The following is a 19,336-nucleotide window of genomic DNA, read 5'->3' as shown; positions in this document are numbered from 1 at the left end:
GACCTGACAGATGTCAAGAAGGCCATCATTGACACCCTCAAGCAAGAGGGTAAGACCCAGAAAGAAATTTCTCAACAAATAGGCTGTTCCCAGAGTGCTGTATCAAGGCACCTCAATGGTAAGTCTGTTGGAAGGAAACAATGTGGCAGAAAACGCTGTACAACGAGAAGAGGAGACCGGACCCTGAGGAAGATTGTGGAGAAGGACCGATTCCAGACCTTGGGGAACCTGAGGAAGCAGTGGACTGAGTCTGGTGTGGAAACATCCAGAGCCACTGTGCACAGGCGTGTGCAGGAAATGCGCTACAGGTGCCGAAATGGGCTACAGAGAAGCAGCACTGGACTGTTGCTAAGTGGTCCCAAGTACTTTTTTCTGATGAAAGCAAATTTTGCATGTCATTCGGAAATCAAGGTGCCAGAGTCTGGAGGAAGACTGGGGAGAAGGAAATGCCAAAATGCCTGAAGTCCAGTGTCAAGTACCCACAGTCAGTGATGGTGTGGGGTGCCATGTCAGCTGTTGGTGTTGGTCCACTGTGTTTCATCAAGGGCAGGGTCAATGTAGCTAGCTATCAGGAGATTTTGGAGCACTTCATGCTTCCATCGGCTGAAATGCTTTATGGAGATGAAGATTTCATTTTTCAGCACGACCTGGCACCTGCTCACAGTGCCAAAACCACTGGTAAATGGTTTACTGACCATGGTATTACTGTGCTCAATTGGCCTGCCAACTCTCCTGACCTGAACCCCATAGAGAATCTGTGGGATATTGTGAAGAGAAAGTTGAGAGACGCAAGACCCAACACTCTGGATGAGCTTAAGGCCGCTATTGAAGCATCCTGGGCCTCCATAACATCTCAGCAGTGTCACAGGCTGATTGCCTCCATGCCACGCCGCATTGAAGCAGTCATTTCTGCCAAAGGATTCCCGACCAAGTATTGAGTGCATAACTGAACATTATTATTTGATGGTTTTTTTGTTTGTTATTAAAAAACACTTTTATTTGATTGGATGGGTGAAATATGCTAATTTATTGAGACAGGTTTTTTGGGTTATCAGGAGTTGTATGCCAAAATCATCAGTATTAAAACAATAAAAGACGTGACAAATTTCAGTTGGTGGATAATGAATCTATAATATATGAAAGTTTAATTGTAATCATTACATTATGGTAAATAATGAAATTTAACACTATATGCTAATTTTTTGAGAAGGACCTGTATGTGGCTTGGAGAGGTTGATCTTAATGACAGATTCTCTTTAACATCAATGTTTCATAGACACATTTTAAGTAGTAGACTATTAAAGGGAACCTGTCACCTGAATTTGGCGGGACCAGTTTTGGGTCATATGGGCGGAGTTTTCAGGTGTTTGATTCACCCTTTCCTTACCCGCCGGCTGCATGCTGGCCGAAATATTGGATTGAAGTTCATTCTCTGTCCTCCGTAGTACACGCCTGCGCAAAGCAAGATTACTAGTACAGGCGTGTACTACGGAGGACAGAGAATGAACTTCAATCCAATATTTCGGCCAGCATGCAGCCGGCGGGTAAGGAAAGGGTGAATCAAACACCTGAATACTCCGCCCATATGACCCAAAACTGGTCCCGCCAAATTCAGGTGACAGGTTCCCTTTAACAGAATTTTAGATATACTATAGTATATTAAAGGGGTGGTTCAAAAATTAATTTTCATTCCAAATCCCTATCTATATATAGCCATAATCTAATATAATTTCTAATATACTTTATTTAAAAATTCCCTATCCTTCCCTAACTACACTACCTAACAACAGCTTTTCTTTTTTTTTTTCCGGAATGATTCCTCGTTTGAGAATCCCAGTGCATGCTGGAATACTGAAACAAAGCGTTATTAGGAGACAGAGACTGGGGCTGCTGCCGCAGCCTCTGCCCCATCCTTGCAGCAATCAGTAACCTTCGTTTCAAGGGCTGGTCTAGTCCTTGGTCTGTCACTGTGTACAATGACAGTGCGCTCTGTCACTGTGTGATGTGTACAATGGCAGTGCGCTCTGTCACTGTGTGATGTGTACAATGACAGTGCGCTCTGTTGCTGGCTCAGGTCAGTAGTAATGAGCCAGCAACAGAGCGTACACTGCCAGTGTGTGTTGTAAGTGACCACAGAAAAGAGAAAAGCAGTTAGATAATGTAGTTAGGAAAGGATAGGGAATTTTTAATTATAGTGTAATATAAAATAAATTATATTGTGGCATTAAGTAGATAGTCATTTAGGATTAATATTAGTTAGTGTTTCGGAACCATTCCTTTAATTTATCATCCACAAATCCCAAAAGAGACCTATCATTAAAACAAAACAAAAAAAAAAACATTTCATTGAAAAAAAACAAACAAACAAAAAAAAAATACAAAAAAAATTTTTTTTCAAATTTGCTTAAAAAAAATAAAGATGATTCCTATTAATGTGTGAACTCCCCAGTAATCCCAGGCAGGAGTCGGGCTGAACTCGTTAGTTGTGTGCTAGTTAGTTGGTGTGCTCGTTAGTTGTATATCACGTATCTAAGGCCGGCGTCACACACAGCGTAAAACAATACGGTCCGTATATTACGGCCGTAATACGCTGAAAAGTCCCGAAAAAAGTGGTCCGTAGCTCCTCCGTAGGCAGGGTGTGTCAGCGTTTTTTGCGCATGGCATCCTCCGTATGTAATCCGTATGGCATCCGTACTGCGTGGTTTTCTCGCAGGCTAGCAAAACCAACATACCGCTATAGAAGTGATCCATGTGTCCCAAAAAGAAAAGAAAATATATATATACTGTCTATATATATATATATATATATATATATATATATGTCAGTAGACACATATATTAGAGAGAAAAGCCGGTAATTCAGTGCGGTGTACAGTAAAATCACACTGACAGCTTACAGTAGAATAGGTAGAATAAATGTGTACACATAGAATAGGTATATATATATATATATGTCAGTGAGACACATATATGTATATATATTAATATTTATTCCAGCGCTATACAGTTTGAAAGCCGGTAATTCAATTACCGGCTTTTTCTTTCTCCTTCCTAAAACCCGACATGATTTGAGACATGGTTTACATACAGTAAACCATGTCTTCTCTCCATTTTTTTTGCAGATTCCACACTACTAATGTCAGTAGTGTGTATCTGCAAAATTTGGCCGTTCTAGCTCTTAAAATAAAGGGTTAAATGGCGGAAAAAATTGGCGTGGGCTCCCGCGCAATTTTCTCCGCCAGAGTAGTAAAGCCAGTGACTGAGGGCAGATATTAATAGCCTGGAGAGGGTCCACGGTTATTGGCCCCCCCCTGGCTAAAAATATCTGCCCCCAGCCACCCCAGAAAAGGCACATCTGGAAGATGCGCCTATTCTGGCACTTGGCCACTCTCTTCCCATTCCCGTGTAGCGGTGGGATATGGGGTAATGAAGGGTTAATGCCACCTTGCTATTGTAAGGTGACATTAAGCCTAATTAATAATGGAGAGGCGTCAATTATGACACCTATCCATTATTAATCCAATTGTAGTGAAGGGTTAAATAAAACACAAACACATTATTTAAAATTATTTTAATGAAATAAAAACAATGGGTGTTGCAGTATTTTATTCAACGCCCAATCCAGTCACTGAAGACCCTCGTTCTGTGAGTAAAAAAACATAATAAACCAACAATATACTTACCCTCCGCAGATCTGTAACGTCCAACGATGTAAATCCTTCTGAAGGGGTTAAAACATTTTGCAGCAAGGAGCTGTGCTAATGCAGGCTGCTCCTCGCTGCAAAACCCCAGGGAATGAGGCTAAAAATAGATCAATGATCTATATTTAGCTTCATTTGCGGTGAGGCGCCCTCTGCTGGCTGTTCATAGATCGTGGGAAATTACCTAGAAAGCTCCCTGGCTTTCTAGGTAATTTCCCACGATCTATGAACAGCCAGCAGAGGGCGCCTCACCGCAAATGAAGCTAAATATAGATCATTGATCTATTTTTAGCCTCATTCCCTGGGGTTTTGCAGCGAGGAGCAGCCTGCATTAGCACAGCTCCTTGCTGCAAAATGTTTTAACCCCTTCAGAAGGATTTACATCGTTGGACGTTACAGATCTGCGGAGGGTAAGTATATTGTTGGTTTATTATGTTTTTTTACTCACAGAACGAGGGTCTTCAGTGACTGGATTGGGCGTTGAATAAAATACTGCAACACCCATTGTTTTTATTTCATTAAAATAATTTTAAATAATGTGTTTGTGTTTTATTTAACCCTTCACTACAATTGGATTAATAATGGATAGGTGTCATAATTGACGCCTCTCCATTATTAATTAGGCTTAATGTCACCTTACAATAGCAAGGTGGCATTAACCCTTCATTACCCCATATCCCACCGCTACACGGGAATGGGAAGAGAGTGGCCAAGTGCCAGAATAGGCGCATCTTCCAGATGTGCCTTTTCTGGGGTGGCTGGGGGCAGATATTTTTAGCCAGGGGGGGCCAATAACCGTGGACCCTCTCCAGGCTATTAATATCTGCTCTCAGTCACTGGCTTTACTACTCTGGCGGAGAAAATTGCGCGGGAGCCCACGCCAATTTTTTCCGCCATTTAACCCTTTATTTTAAGAGCTAGAACGGCCAAATTTTGCAGATACACACTACTGACATTAGTAGTGTGGAATCTGCAAAAAAAATGGAGAGAAGACATGGTTTACTGTATGTAAACCATGTCTCAAATCATGTCGGGTTTTAGGAAGGAGAAAGAAAAAGCCGGTAATTGAATTACCGGCTTTCAAGCTGTATAGCGCTGGAATAAATATTAATATATATACATATATGTGTCTCACTGACATATATATATATATATATACCTATTCTATGTGTACACATTTATTCTACCTATTGGACTGTAAGCTGTCAGTGTGATTTTACTGTACACCGCACTGAATTACCGGCTTTTCTCTCTAACACCGCTGCGTATTTCTCGCAAGTCACACTGCTTGTCCGTGTGTAATCCGTATTTTTCACGCTTCCATAGACTTTCATTGGCGTATTTCTTGCGCAGTACGGTGACAAACGCAGCATGCTGCGATTTTGTACGGCCGTAGAAAGCCGTATAATACTGATCAGTAAAATACGGCAAATAGGAGCAGGGGCATAGAGAATAATTGTGCCGTATTTTTTGCGAGTTTTACGGACGTAGATTCTGCGCTCTTACGTCCGTAAAACTCGCAAGTGTGACGCCGGCCTAAAAGGTATTAGAAATAAACCATCCGGGGGCCGTGTACAGCAAACAAACCCCGCACTGCATTTGCAAAAAAAAATCCAAAATCTATTTGCACATAATCCGTGGGTGTCAAAATATCTATCTGCTGGAAAATATTTCTCAGTTTTGACAAAAAGGGCCTGAATACCGTTACTTCCATCTTTACTTAGTGGCTTAAACCTGAAATCACCCCGGCTAAAATGTGTCCTGATTATAAAGATCTGACCAAATCTGTTGGTACTTTATTTCCCAGTATTGACAAACCTCCGATCAGTCCGCACTTTTGTAGCGCAGTCACAAAGCCATCAGTGTTTCGGATTTGCAATCCTCGCCATCAGATAGACTCGCTAGCAAAATGTAAATCGGAAATAGAAAAGCGCCGTGTTACCTGAGCGGTACATTAGCCTCCCGGCCCGTCCGCTTCCCCTGCTCAGACCTCCATCTGCTTAAATCTCTGTCAACACGTGCAGGCTCTGACACAAGATAACACACTGCCCTGTGCATTAAAGTAAAAAGTGAACAAGTGCAGAGATTGCCAGCGAGATAATAACGGTAAATGTTTACAGAATGTATCACTTTGTTAAACTCGAGACCTCTGCCGCCTGTTCCCGCTCCTCTGACAAAGTGCATTTCTTTTCTTATCCGCAGGTTGATCTCTTTCCAAGAGTTTCTGGCATTCGAGTCGGTGTTGTGTGCCCCCGATGCTATGTTCATTGTGGCTTATCAGTTATTCGATAAGAGCGGCACTGCAGAGGTAACATTCGGTAAGAATACATTAACGGAAAAGTCAAAGAGCACAAAGAACCTGGGGATTTTAAGTGTATTAGGGGAAGAGCGGCATTTCACCTGGGGGGAAAGAAAATTACTTTGTACCGATGCACTTGTATTATGATGCGTTTCAACGGGCAGACGTGATCGTTACCATAACGTTGTATTTGCCCCGTGAAAAAGTAAAAGAGCCCCCGAAGAGTTAAAATTTAGGTCCGTATTGGTATTTTGTATTTTTTGCTATTTCAATGCAGGGATAAGAGGGTACATTATGGGTCAATCACTTATTTAGTTGAGGGAAGTAAAGATAGAAAGAAACCTCTTCACATGAGATCTGCCTCTGCCAGAAGCAGCGTGTGCAACCGACCGGATGCTGGGTAATAACATAGAGCCGTAGGCCGAACCAGAGATGCCCATAGGCTCGTCCCTGCCAACCCGATCATTTCACCCCGTAGGTCGCTGAGCCAGTACTACTTTCTATACCACCTGAAGCTGATGTGTGAAATTGTAGCACCGTCCACCAGTGATCAGAGAACAACCTGGTGAGATGCAGATAAATATAGAAACATTTTAGCTTTTTTGCTGTTTTTTTTTTTTTTTTCTATTAATGTTGCATAACGTCTAAGGTTTCTAATTCAATATATCCTTTTATACAAAATTTGGAGTCATACTTTTATATCAAGTGACATATTTAAAGGAACAGTAAACCTAAAATCTGCATCTTGGATAAGACACAACATCACGTTATCTATTCTCCATGTACAAATGCATACTATATCTTTAGGAAACAAAAAGAAGGGGGTTGATTTCCAGCTCCTTAAAATAATCTGTTTATTAGTACAATAATAAAAACAAAATGTACAGGGTGTACAGGCTCCCTCCGGTATATGCCCTTGGACAACAGAGATTTTGTTTTTATTATTGTACTAATAAACAGATTATTTTAAGGAGCTGGAACTCAACCCCCTTCTTTTTGTTTCCTGATGAAAAACACGTCTGCAGCGGAGTTCCGTGCACCTGCGGTGGTTAAGGGTGAGCTGGCTTTTACTCTTTTTTTTTCTTTATGTTATATCTTTCCCATAAGGGCTCGTGCAGACGGCCGTGTTTTCGGTCCGAGCGCGATCTGACAAATCATCGGTTTGCGCTTGCACCGATGTTATACTGTGGGGCCATGTACGTGTCCGAAATTGCAGCATGCCCCAGTTTGATCCGATGTTTGGATCGCATTTTGGCCACGCAAACTGGGTTGCCACCCAGGACCAGCGCTAAAAATAAGGCACTTTTTTGCCCTGTCCGTAAAAAAAAAAAAATTTTTTAAGGCGTCTGTGATTTATTTATTTATTTTTTTTTTAGCTGAAGAAACTTGTATAAATAATTCTGACTGTAATTCTCATCATTTGACAGTTTGCAGTGAATGCAGCTGATGTCTCATCAGAATTATGGGCTGCAGACATGTATTCATTTATTTTATTATCACTTATAATCATAATGATTTATTATGGCTTCCCAATGTGTCCGTAAAAAATACTGTCTGTTCTGGATTTTTTGATAAGCTGTCCAGAAAAAATGAAAAATCAGGTTGGCAAGTCGATGAGTGCGTGAAAACCATCGGACTGCGCTCAGATGACATCTGAAAGCAGCTTGATTTCCACAGACTGAGAAAAGATGGAGCAGTTTTTTTTTCTATCCTCTCCACATCTGAGAGAATCAAACTCTGATCAGCATAATCGGCCCAGTTGGTTATCTGCACCTGCCCTAATAGTGACCGTCCCCAAATGTTTCTAGTATTTTGTATCTGCAAGTAATTACTATGGCAAGTGTGTTTCTTATGATGGCCATACACGTTATAGTCCGGCAAACCCACTGATTTCAGTACCTCAGGGGCAAACAACCTGGGAAGTGAGGGTAAGAGTGTTCCAGTACTTAAAGGGCTGGCAGACTGCTGATGAAGATTTGATGGCCAATTACAGAGAATTAAAACAGTTTCTGTACATAGTAGACAGTTTTAACTTGTATGATACCAGCAAACCATGGTTTTATTGTGGTGTTGTGCCCAAGGACTCTTTAATTTAATGCTAACATTTACTTTAGTGATGATATATGTATTATTTGTCCTATTGAAACATCGCTGTTATTTACTGTTTTTTATTAGTTTGTCTGGTTCAGACCACCCAGACTGCACTGCCCAGGCTCTCACACGGCGACCTCTCGACTAACACATTGACCTATGTGTGGTATGAAAACCAACCAAGCAGAAATATCGTCCTATTATTTTTATTAAATATAACTTTAATTAACACTTAATTTTCAATGGGAATGAGAATAATACAAATTGCAATTCTTCATTTGTGAATCATATGCAAAATAACAGCAACAATAGTTGTCAATTATATGGTGCAAAATACTGTTCTTCCTTGGTTCTTAAAGGGCAATTGTTATATGTCGATTAAAATCCAAAACCTGGAATCAAAATCTTAAAAGGGTCATGCAGCACCGCTCATTTCTGCATCGGCTGTTGGGAGACGGAGCTGCACTTCAGGCAGTGATCAGAAACCAGAAATGGATCATATTTCCTATCTTAATTAATACGATACTTGAATGAATGTTTTTGCTTCAGAAAATATCCCACTCAAGAGTCTCTCAATGCTCAGTGCATAAATGACAAGCCCTGCAAAATTCATTTAAAGAGGACCTTTCACTGAATTTTTTAAAATTTAAATTTAACCCCCCTCTGATTGCTGCTGCCTCGCTGATTCTGGAACAGTTTTTCTTTTTTTACTGCGCCCCTCTGTTCCTAAGTTATGCCCCTTCGTAATAATGGGGCAAATTTTCCCTTCAACCAACTGGGCGTATACATGGAACTTCTCTGTCTTTTGATTGGCCATCAACAGAGGAGAAAAAGTAGACGCCCACAGAAAAGTTTAAGGGAAAATTTCTACCATTATTACTGGGGGGCGTAACTTTAGAACAGAGGGGCACACAAGAAAAAGAAAAACTGATCCAGAATCAGTGGAACAGCTCTAATTAGAGGAGTCACTCAGGTTATATTTAAAAAAATTATGAAAAATCCTCTTTAATTAATTAAGCAACGGCATTTAGTCAGCACTGTATGATTCTCTTGTCTTGCCATCTATGATCTACGCATGGAAGAGATTGCAAAATGTTAAATCAGTGGATGATCAATAGAATATACAATAATTGTGTCCATATCTCCCATTGACTCATATGAGCAGCAGCGATGGTGCTCGGCCACCGCTGCATACAATGATCTTTCCCAAAATGCAAACGGTTAGCGCATAGATAGTCTAGAAGGATTTGCAGAAGTTCTGGACTAATAACGATGGCAATCATAATTTGCTCATTACAGTTATGGCAGTAGTTTGCCATTGGACTAATCTGAGCATTGGTTTATTATGAGGATTAGCAATGTGATTGCCTAAAATAAAATTGCAAGACGCGAATCCAGCAGTGTTGCCATTAATCCCTGTAAATGGTGAGTTGCAGAATTGCCGGAGATCATGTGTAATTCTATCTCCGCGTCGTACAATTCAGCATCTTACTGACCTTTCTAGCTGTGAAGACAAAATCTAATTTCATCACTTATTTTTCTAAAGAAAATGTTAAGGAAATCTTTGGACAAACCATCATTCATCACCATATCCCATTTAACTGGGACTGCGAGTTCATCAGACTTCACTTCGGGCACAACCGGAAAAAACATCTTTCCTACTTGGAATTCACAGAATTTTTACAGGTAAGATATTTTTGACTTTTAATTATTAGGAAAGAAAGAAAAAAAAAAGAGAATGCAATCTTAAACGTTTACACAATTTCATGGTGCCTGTACCTGGCACTTGGGCTTTTCCTATAACCGTAAAGTTGCAGGAACTGGAAACAGAAGCAATCTCAAGAAGAGATGACTAGTACCACATCCGATATACTGTAGGTGGATTTAGATCTCTAATTTCTGATTGTTTAATGGATCCATGTATTAATTACGGTATGTAAAATGTAATTGGAAACTGCAAATAAAACTGATTTGATTCTAATTTAGTTCCCATATGGCTTGCCTGTTTATTACTTAAACAGTAACCGTCATTTGTATTTCATGAATCAATACTACACATAAAAAAGAACCTTTTTTTATATATATATCTTATCAGAGATATCTGCTTCTTTCTCCTCCTGGTTTGATCTTTGAGTGAAGACAGATTTTCCTATTACTCGTATAGGAGATGACAGTTGGTGCTTATAAGATTCTATGGAGGGAGGAGCTTGAGACCCAGACATTCTGCTATAATGACAGCTACAGTTCTCCATAGAATGTTATGAGCCCCAGCTGTCATCTCCTATCTCCGTGATGGGAATATCTGCAGACACTGACGACAGATTTTACCTGTGAATTGAAAATTTTGAGAATGGAAAATAGTGTTTCTTTGTTTCACGTATACTGGTGATTTATGAAAAAAATAGATTAAAACTACAGTTACTCTTTAAATCCTAAGGTCTGAGTCCAATTCACTTGAAAAATCTAAACTACATATAAATGCTAAAAAAAAAACCCAGAAGAACATTTACCGTAAATAGTTCTCGGAATAAATAAAATAGATTTTTTTTCCCTTCAGTATTTTTAGAATTTGACAGAATGTTGTTATTTTAAATAACAGAATTAGTCCTGCTCTTAGTTTTACTATTATTTAATCTACAGATCCTCTTACTAATTACAATAGAAGAATAAGTAATATTTATACTATATAAATATAGTATATATATAAGTATATATGTATACTTTTATTCAGCCAAATTTAAAAAGTTGCTACATTTTTTTTATTATTATTTTTATTTTGACCAGCATAGACGCTAGGAAATTTTGCAAATCGCTTTATTAAGGAATTTGTCTTTAGATGCACATTTTTACAGGAATTAAGGGAATCTGTCAGCAGATTTTGCTATGGAATCTGAGAGCAGCATGATGTACGGGAAAGATACCGTGATTCCAGGGATGTTTCATTTACTGGGCTGCTTGGTACAGTTTTGATAAAATCCCTGTTTTCTCTACTGTTGATGTAGCAGTGGGCTGAATGCTGAGCTGTGTATAACCCCGCCCACACCACTGATTGGCAGCTTAGTTTGTTACCCAAATTAACCTGACTGTCTTGCACATGAGACCTAGTCCTGCAGTGATAATCTCCTGGTGATGAAACACTGATTGTATTAAAATTACAGCAAACTGCTGAGCAAGTGACACATCCCTGTAATCAGGCTCTCTGCCCCTACATTATGCTGCTCTCATAAATGGCTTCCCTGCTTTTCCCCAGTCTGTTTGCCTGCCTTTAGCTGCACTGATTTCAGAATCATTTGGAGTACTGACGATGGCAGTGAAAGAGATTGTATGGAGGAACACAAAATATCAATTTCATCCTTCTCTGAATTTCAGGAGTTGCAGCTGGAGCATGCTCGACAGGCCTTTGCCCAAAAGGACAAAAATAAATCTGGCTTGATAACGGCTTTGGACTTCAGCGACATTATGGTTACTATACGGTCACATATGCTCACATCGTTTGTAGAGGAAAACCTCGTCTCTGTAAGTAACAGGCGCAGCCACTACTGGTTTAATAATAAGTGAAACACCCTAATTTAACAATTTTGGAAATATTGTATGTTCATACGCGGCAGAAGTGCAGCACATTTGGTGTGTCAAATACGCAGCGTTCTACATTACCAGCAAAATCGATGAGTTTGGTGAAATCTCATGCACACGCTGTTTTGGGGGTTTTTTTGCGCATATTTGGAGCCGTGCTGCCTTTTTACCAAATTCTCACCCATTCAAATGACTGGTTGAAAACTCAAAGATAAAGCATGAAAAACGCATGTAATGTGCGCCGCGTTTTTTTTTTTGCCAACACCTGCATTTTTCATGCAGAAAAAAAACGCTGCAAAAACTCAGTGTGAACACACCCTTATATTATATCCAAATAGTAATACAGAATAAGAATAGTAATTTTTTTTTTACAAATGGTCTAAATTCTGTTCCTTTATTTTTATTTTAACCACATCCCACTGCAGTTGCTTTTTTTTTGTTGTTGTCTTTTGTTTATTAAGCTTCTGGGACCCACCATGTATGGTGCCGATTTAGCTTCTTCTGCACCTACTCACATACCTGCTGGACATGTGCTGCAGATGTTGCATCCATTAGTTTACAGCTAGCATCCATCATTTATCTTCCTGATAAAATAAAAGCTTGCTCATTTGCTTTCCAGTTGCTGCACCTTTTCCTGCTCCAGTTCTTGCACCCTATTTCCTTACAACATAAAAAGTGCCGGTCTCACCTTGGGGACCGTTCTCTGTTACTATGTGTGGATTCTGGCAACTTTTAAGATGGCTTTCAACGTCTTGATACTAGTCACTCCACTTAGCGGGATCCAGGGAGGGATCTCGCCTTTCCTGCATAAACCCTTGGGTTGAGTCCATGTCGTAGCAGCTACTGGCCGGTTGAGTGAGTTGGCAGTAGTCTGTTGAAAACCATCAGGACAGTAATAAATACAAAATCGGCAGGCAGGGATGAGGTTGAGGTCAAGGAACGGGTCAAAACCAGAGCGACGTAATAAAAGACTAAATCAGCAATCGAGTCAGGCTTCTGGGAAGCCCAAGGTCACGTCCAAGTATCAATCCAGCTATGGCCGTAGAGAAGTAGTTCACAAGCCAGGACAGGAATACCTATCTGGAATCTAGCACCAGGAGCAGAAGAAACACTTCTAGCAGAATGTTTAAAGAAAATTTGTCACCATTATTTTTTTTGCTGCCCCATCTTTGAGAAGCAAAGTGGCACCTTCCTTTAGTTTTGATAAAACACTTTATCTGCTGCAGCTCTGCTAGTCCTCTCAGTGATTAAATCTAGCTGTGTAGTCCTTCATAGTCATGAGCTTCATCCACCATTGATTTTCAGCTTACTGCCTATGCACAGTATACACAGTAAGCTGTCAATCAGTTATGTAGGTGGGGATATACAAAACTCATCACCGAGAGGACTAGCAGAGCAGTAGCAGATATATTAATTATCCCATTAAAAAAAAATGATCACCTATCCACTGATGATGACTGTCATGATCCCAATGGCAGGGGATCACAAAAGGACAAGCACAAAAAACAAAACAAGCTCTAGGGTGATGGAAACTGAGCTGACCGCGATCCTGAACCTAAACACACAACTAGCTGTAGCCGGGGAACGTGCCTACGATGATTCCTAGACGTCTCGCGCCAGCCGAAGGACTAACTTTCCCTATTAGAAGAAACACAGACCTCTCTTGCCTCCAGAGAAACACCCCACAGAAATAGCAGCCCCCCACATGTAATGACGGTGAAATGAGAGGAAAGCACATACGTAGTTATGAAAACAGATTCAGCAAAATGAGGCCCACTAAAGCTAGATAGCAGAGGATACAAAAGTGAACTGCGCGGTCAGCGAAAAACCCTACAAAAAACCATCCTGAAATTACTTGAACTCATGTGCCAACTCATGGAACATGAGGAGTAATATCAGCCCACTAGAGCAACCAGCAAAAAGGAATCACATATCTGCAAGCTGGACTAAGACAAAAATTAAGCAAAACGTGGAACAGGAAAATCAAAAACTTAGCTTGTCCTGAAGATTACAGAAGCGGGAAGCAGAGGTAACAAGACACACTGATTACATCGATAGCCGGCGAGGAAATGACAAGAAAGCCAGGTTAAATAGGAAACTCCCATATCCTGATAGAACAGGTGGACACCAGAGACCGCAGAGAACACAAGTCACCCAGTACCATCTGTAACCACCAGAGGGAGCCCAAAAACAGAATCCACAACAGATGACTGTATGTTTGACGGGGTTCCTACTGCTGACACACTCACCGATCCCGAGAATAGGGGTCCCATGTGAGTGGAGTTCAAGTGTGACTGATGGCCACTGTTCCATCACTTCTACAGGTCTATGGGAGCCATAGTGTACTTGTCTACCACCCACATGCCACCACTGCTTCCTTTACACTGGACCCCCATTTTTGTGATCAGTTCAGACCCCCCCAAATGTTTAGTTTTTTTTTACTTTTCTTTATTTTCAGAATTGCTCTATCTCCAAATAGGTTTATAAATTGATAAATGGGAAAGTTTGACGCTGTATAACCCAACGTTATATGGTCAATTAGTAAATTCTATGGGCAAAAGCTGGAAAGTCTGGTCCCATAAAGCTGAGATTATCTAAATTACCTGCAGCAGCACTTCTAATCATGCATTTTTCTTCTTTTTTAGGCTGCAGGAGGAAGCATCTCCCACCAAGTGAGCTTCTCCTACTTCAACGCTTTTAACTCTTTGCTCAATAACATGGAGCTTGTAAGAAAGATATACAGCACTTTAGCAGGATCCAGGAGAGACTTGGAGGTCACCAAAGGTAGCGTCTTTTTCTTTTAGGCTTTCTCTTGTGTATTGTTAGACATTTCCAAATAGCGGTGAAGACGTGCCACAGTTTACGATCACCATATCATTCTTCTCTTCGATCTGTCACCAGGTTAATTTTGGCCAGTTTTTATTCTTCAATTATTCCCACTGCTCCCCTGAATATTCAGTTTTCATTTATATTTTTCTTATAAATTCACAATATAGTTCCAGCAATATGGGCTCTTTTATTTACTGCTATATTTTATGGTCTTTCCGAGGGGCTGTAGCTCACAGGTCTGTCTAGGATTATCCAGTGCGAGGTTTGCACCCTGATTTTTTGCTTCAAAAGCCAAAGGACTTGCAGTGTTCTTCATTCTGCTATCTTTATTAAAAGTAAAGGGAAACTGTCAGCACAAAATGACTGTTCAAACCAAGCACAAGAGCTTGGTGCACCATGGCGTGGCCAATCAGTTTCCACCTACTGGTTTTGCATCAATTTTCGCCTTTCTCTGTCTTGATTAACAGCTTTGACTTTACGGGATCCAGCAAAGAACAAAGATAGAAAAATAAAAATAAGAATTGCTCGGCCACATCATGTGAGCACATGTGCTTGGTTTGAACAGTCAATTTGTACTGATAGCTTCCCTTTAAACATTTTATAGTTTGTCAACAGTATAAAAAAAGAAGTTTGATAGGTGCAAGTCTTACTTGTAGCGCCCTGTTTAGGTTTTCTCCATTGAAGTCTATGGGAGTTAGAGAGGCGAAATTATATATCAGGAGTATATAAGTACATTATCTCTTTAATGTTACCAAAAGTTAATGTATTATGTGAAAAGACACAAGCAAATTGTGGAATACTAAACCAATATGTTGTAAATTAAAGGGAGACTGTCAGCACAGAATGATTGTTCAAACCAAGTACAGGCGCTCGGACAATCATTTATATACACCTTCCACCTGCTTGGTTTCGCCTCTGTCTCCACCCTTCTTTGGCTCTATGAAGCCAGAGCTGTCAATCAAAGAGGGGGGAATGGAGAAAGGAAAACAAGCAGGTGGGAAGGTTCACCTAAATGTTTGGCCACGCCATGGTACACCAAGCACCTGTGCTTGGTTTGAACATTCTGTGCTCATAGTCCCTTTAAGGCCTGTTTCACACGTCAGTGTCTCCAGTACGTGAGGTGACAGTTTCCTCACTACCGGAGACACTGACACACGTAGACACATAAAAATCACTGCATCTGTTCAGATGTCAGTGATTTTTTGCAGACCGTGTCTCCGTGTTTGGCCGTGTGCCAAACACGGAGACATGTCAGTGTTCGTGGGAGCGCACGTATTACACGGACCCATTAAAGTCAATGGGTCCGTGTAAAACACGTACCGCACACGGACGTTGTCCGTGTGCAGTCCGTGTGCCGTGCAGGGGACAGCACTACATTAAGCGGTGATGAATCGGCGATTCATATCTTCCCTGCAGCAGCGTTTGCTGCAGGGAATATATGAATAATACTGTTTAAAATAAAGATGTATCTTCCCCCTGCCCTCCCACCCTCTGTGCGCCCCCCCACCCCCTGTGTGCCCCCCCGCTGTGCTGAAAATACTCACCCAGCTTGCTCCCTCACCGCCGCTGCTTCTTCTCCTGGCCGGAGCTTCTCCTGTATGCGGTCACGTGGGGCCGCTCATTTACAGTAATGAATATGCGGCTCCACCTCCCATAGGGGTGGAGCCGCATATTCATTACTGTAATCAGCGGCCCCACGTGACCGCATACAGGAGAAGCTGCGGCAAGGACAACTCCTTCTCATACCGCACGCTTGGCCCCAATAAAATAAAAAAGCCTGTACTTGCCTCCTATGCCGATGCCGTTCCAGCAGAGTCTCCCCGAGGCTCTTGTGCGGTTGCATAATACGTGGTGCCCTGCGCTGGCATCACTGTTCTCACCTTCGGACAAACTGAACATGAAGGGGAAGTCCGTGATCAACTGGACGTCCTGTTCATGTTCAATTTGTCCGAAGGCGAGGACAGTGACGCCAGCACTGATTGGGCGCCAGGATTACGTGTCACAACAAGTGATGAGTGAGCGTGCACTGAGTAAGTGTTATCTGAGCATGCTCATGTTCTAATAGAACGTGCTCGAATGCAATGTTCGAGTCGCCGTTGTGTTGAACAGCCGCAACACATGCAGGAATTGCCTAACAAACAGGAAATCCCTGCATGTGTTGCGACTGTCGAACAGCTATGAGACATGCAACCGCGGGGACTTGAACATATTATTCGTGCACGCCAAAGAAACGCTATTAGCATGCGATCATGCTTGGATAACACCTATTCCGAGCACTCTCGCTCATGACTAGTCACAACAACCGCATCGGAGCCCCAGAGACAGCGAGTCCTGACACTGCGGGAACGGCATCGGCACGGGAGGTGAGTATAAACTTTTTTATTTTATTGGGGCCAATCCTGGGGTATGACAAGGAGTTGTCCAAATAGTGGACAACTTCTTTAAGGGCTTCAAAAAGTAACATTTTAAAAATTATTTTCCTGTTGAATTTTGCAGAGGAATTTGCAAATTCTGCAAACAAATTTGGGCAGATCACTCCACTGGAAATTGACATTCTCTATCAACTATCAGATTTATTCAATGCTACTGGGTAAGTTGTTGTGTCTCTGTTTTTTTTATTCTTTAAAACAAAAATCACATTTACGCTTTCTTTAAAGTTACAGACCACCTTTTAAACCAGTTTTTACATTTTTGCTGCCCATTAAAAAAGGGGAAAAAATAAGGATTTGCAAATCCTCTTAATTAAAAATATTTTTTTTTGTTTCTACAGTGTTTTTGCAGTCTAATACTGCAGTTGCACGGCCTTCCATGTGTTCCCGAGTTCTTGCAAACATACAAAGGATAGATCAGCAGGAAAGGGGGACACATTCATGGCAAAAGGATTTTGATCAGACTACATGTTTGTTATTTTGTAGTCTGTTACCATGGAGATACATAAGTCTCCAAAGAAACTGAAGGCATTAAATTCTAGTAGAATTTTAATTTCCCCAATGCTGAAGAAATGTAGCAATACATGGCAAAATGAATGGTCATCCATGTGATAAAAGGACCGCTCAAGCCAGAATAGAAACCATATGTACACAAATGCTCTCCATTCTGGCTCATAAAAAGTGGTCTTAAATGGGGGAAAACCCCTCTATGATGTCCTTATTCCCTGACGTGACATAAAAACATGGGTTTTCTTCGTAAGGCTACCCCTTCAATTTTTTAATATGCTTTAACAATGGGGGGAGCAATTAGGATAATCCAGAGGAAACCCACGTAAACATGTAAATCCTTTTGTGTCGCTTCTTTTTGGTTTTGTTATTTTATCAGTGTTTTTTTTGTGTTACATGTTAGTTATGTTTTTGTTGTTTCCTTGCAGACGTCTTACTCTTACAGATATTGAAAGAATAGCACCATTAGAGGAAGGGGCATTACCTTACAACCTCGCTGAACTCCAGAGACAGGTAGGCCAAGGTTCAACAACACCGGACAATAAAAAATACATAAAATATAGACCGAAAACATCACAATGTCAAGATTGTAAAAAAAATATGCACAAGTCATTCTTTATTACCGTACTTCAGCTTGTAAAAAATGGTCACATTTCAGAATATGTGACAAACGATATTGAAAATAGCTGACATTTAAACAATAGAAATAGTTAGGGAAAATTGATTTCATAATTAAAGGGACCCTGTCATTTTTTAACGTGCAGATATGGGGTTAATCTACAGGTCAACGGCTTTAAAAACCACACAGCAGCCGCACTGGAAGCCCGACTAACGGGAGGAAATGAACTTTACTTCCTCCCAGCAGCCTCCAACTTTCAGTCATAGAGGCGTGGTCAGAGAGATTTCAGTTACTGTTCACTACATAGTGAATGGTGGCTGTAACCACACCCCCTGGCCCTGATTGACAGCTGACCCGGTAACGTATCCATGCTGAGTCCGCTCTCAATATTTGAACAAGAGGCCCATCATGAACTTTATGCTACCCAGTTCTTATGTCTATGGTATTTTGAACAGAAGTAATTAATTTAAATAATTTTGTTGAGAATGAAAATGCAGGTTATTATGCTATGCTGTTCACAACAGATCCACATGTTTGCATGATTTTCTGTCTCTAATATGTCCTTAGCCAAAATAAATATTGTACAAGCTAACATACTTGTTGCCCCAACATTTTGTGTAGTGCAAAAAACATATTCACCTATTGGACCGATTCTCATGATGTGTGTATAGGAATTGGAGTCATAATTGATAATTAATTGATGAATTGAATACATTGGTAATTAAAGGGGTATTCACATCTGCAAGATCCTATCCCAATATATATTAGGTGTAATAATAATTATATCAGCAAATAGCTCTAAATAGAAATGTAGTATAGTTCTTCTGATTCGCTAATTTGCTTTCCTCATTGGAGCAGTTAAAGTATCCATGGTTATGACCACTCTCAACTAACTAACCGTCACTATATGAGTGGTTGGAACCATGGATAGCTAAGCTACTGCACTGCCACGTAGAGTAAGCAACCTAGCGAATCAGAAGAACTATACTACATTTTTAATTGGATGTATTTTCTCATATTATTATTATACCTAATATATCGTTATAGGATATTGAAGATGGGATTACCCCTTTAATTTTCAAATCTAATTAAAGGCATTATTCGTTTTTCGCAATCCCTTTTATCAGGAGAGTTATCAAAGATATGGTGATCACAGGAACACTGTAGAAGTAGGTGTTTAGCTTTCCTGCAGCGCCACTACAGGACACATAAAGCATTACATGATTTTTATTAAAATAAACAAGTCTCATTTTATGCACAGATTTGATGAGTTCTAAAGGGAAGAAAA

General features: G+C 40.6%; 1 protein-coding gene across 1 annotated transcript in view; it reads left to right on the top strand.

Annotated features, from left to right (window-relative positions):
- SLC25A12 (solute carrier family 25 member 12) overlaps window positions 1-19,336 on the top strand; it is a 174,017-nt gene that overhangs the window by 60,259 nt on the left and 94,422 nt on the right. The window contains exons 4-9 of the mRNA XM_069733139.1: window positions 5,904-6,019; window positions 9,638-9,777; window positions 11,461-11,607; window positions 14,310-14,448; window positions 16,990-17,083; window positions 17,858-17,942. Coding sequence (XP_069589240.1) covers window positions 5,904-6,019; window positions 9,638-9,777; window positions 11,461-11,607; window positions 14,310-14,448; window positions 16,990-17,083; window positions 17,858-17,942 — 721 coding nt within the window. The remainder of the gene's footprint in view (window positions 1-5,903; window positions 6,020-9,637; window positions 9,778-11,460; window positions 11,608-14,309; window positions 14,449-16,989; window positions 17,084-17,857; window positions 17,943-19,336) is intronic.

The sequence above is a fragment of the Ranitomeya imitator genome, chromosome 7 (genome assembly GCF_032444005.1).
Source record: "Ranitomeya imitator isolate aRanImi1 chromosome 7, aRanImi1.pri, whole genome shotgun sequence".
NCBI lineage: Eukaryota > Metazoa > Chordata > Amphibia > Anura > Dendrobatidae > Ranitomeya > Ranitomeya imitator.
The sequence above is the reverse complement of the archived record's forward strand: the minus strand, read 5'-3'. Positions and strand labels throughout refer to the sequence as shown.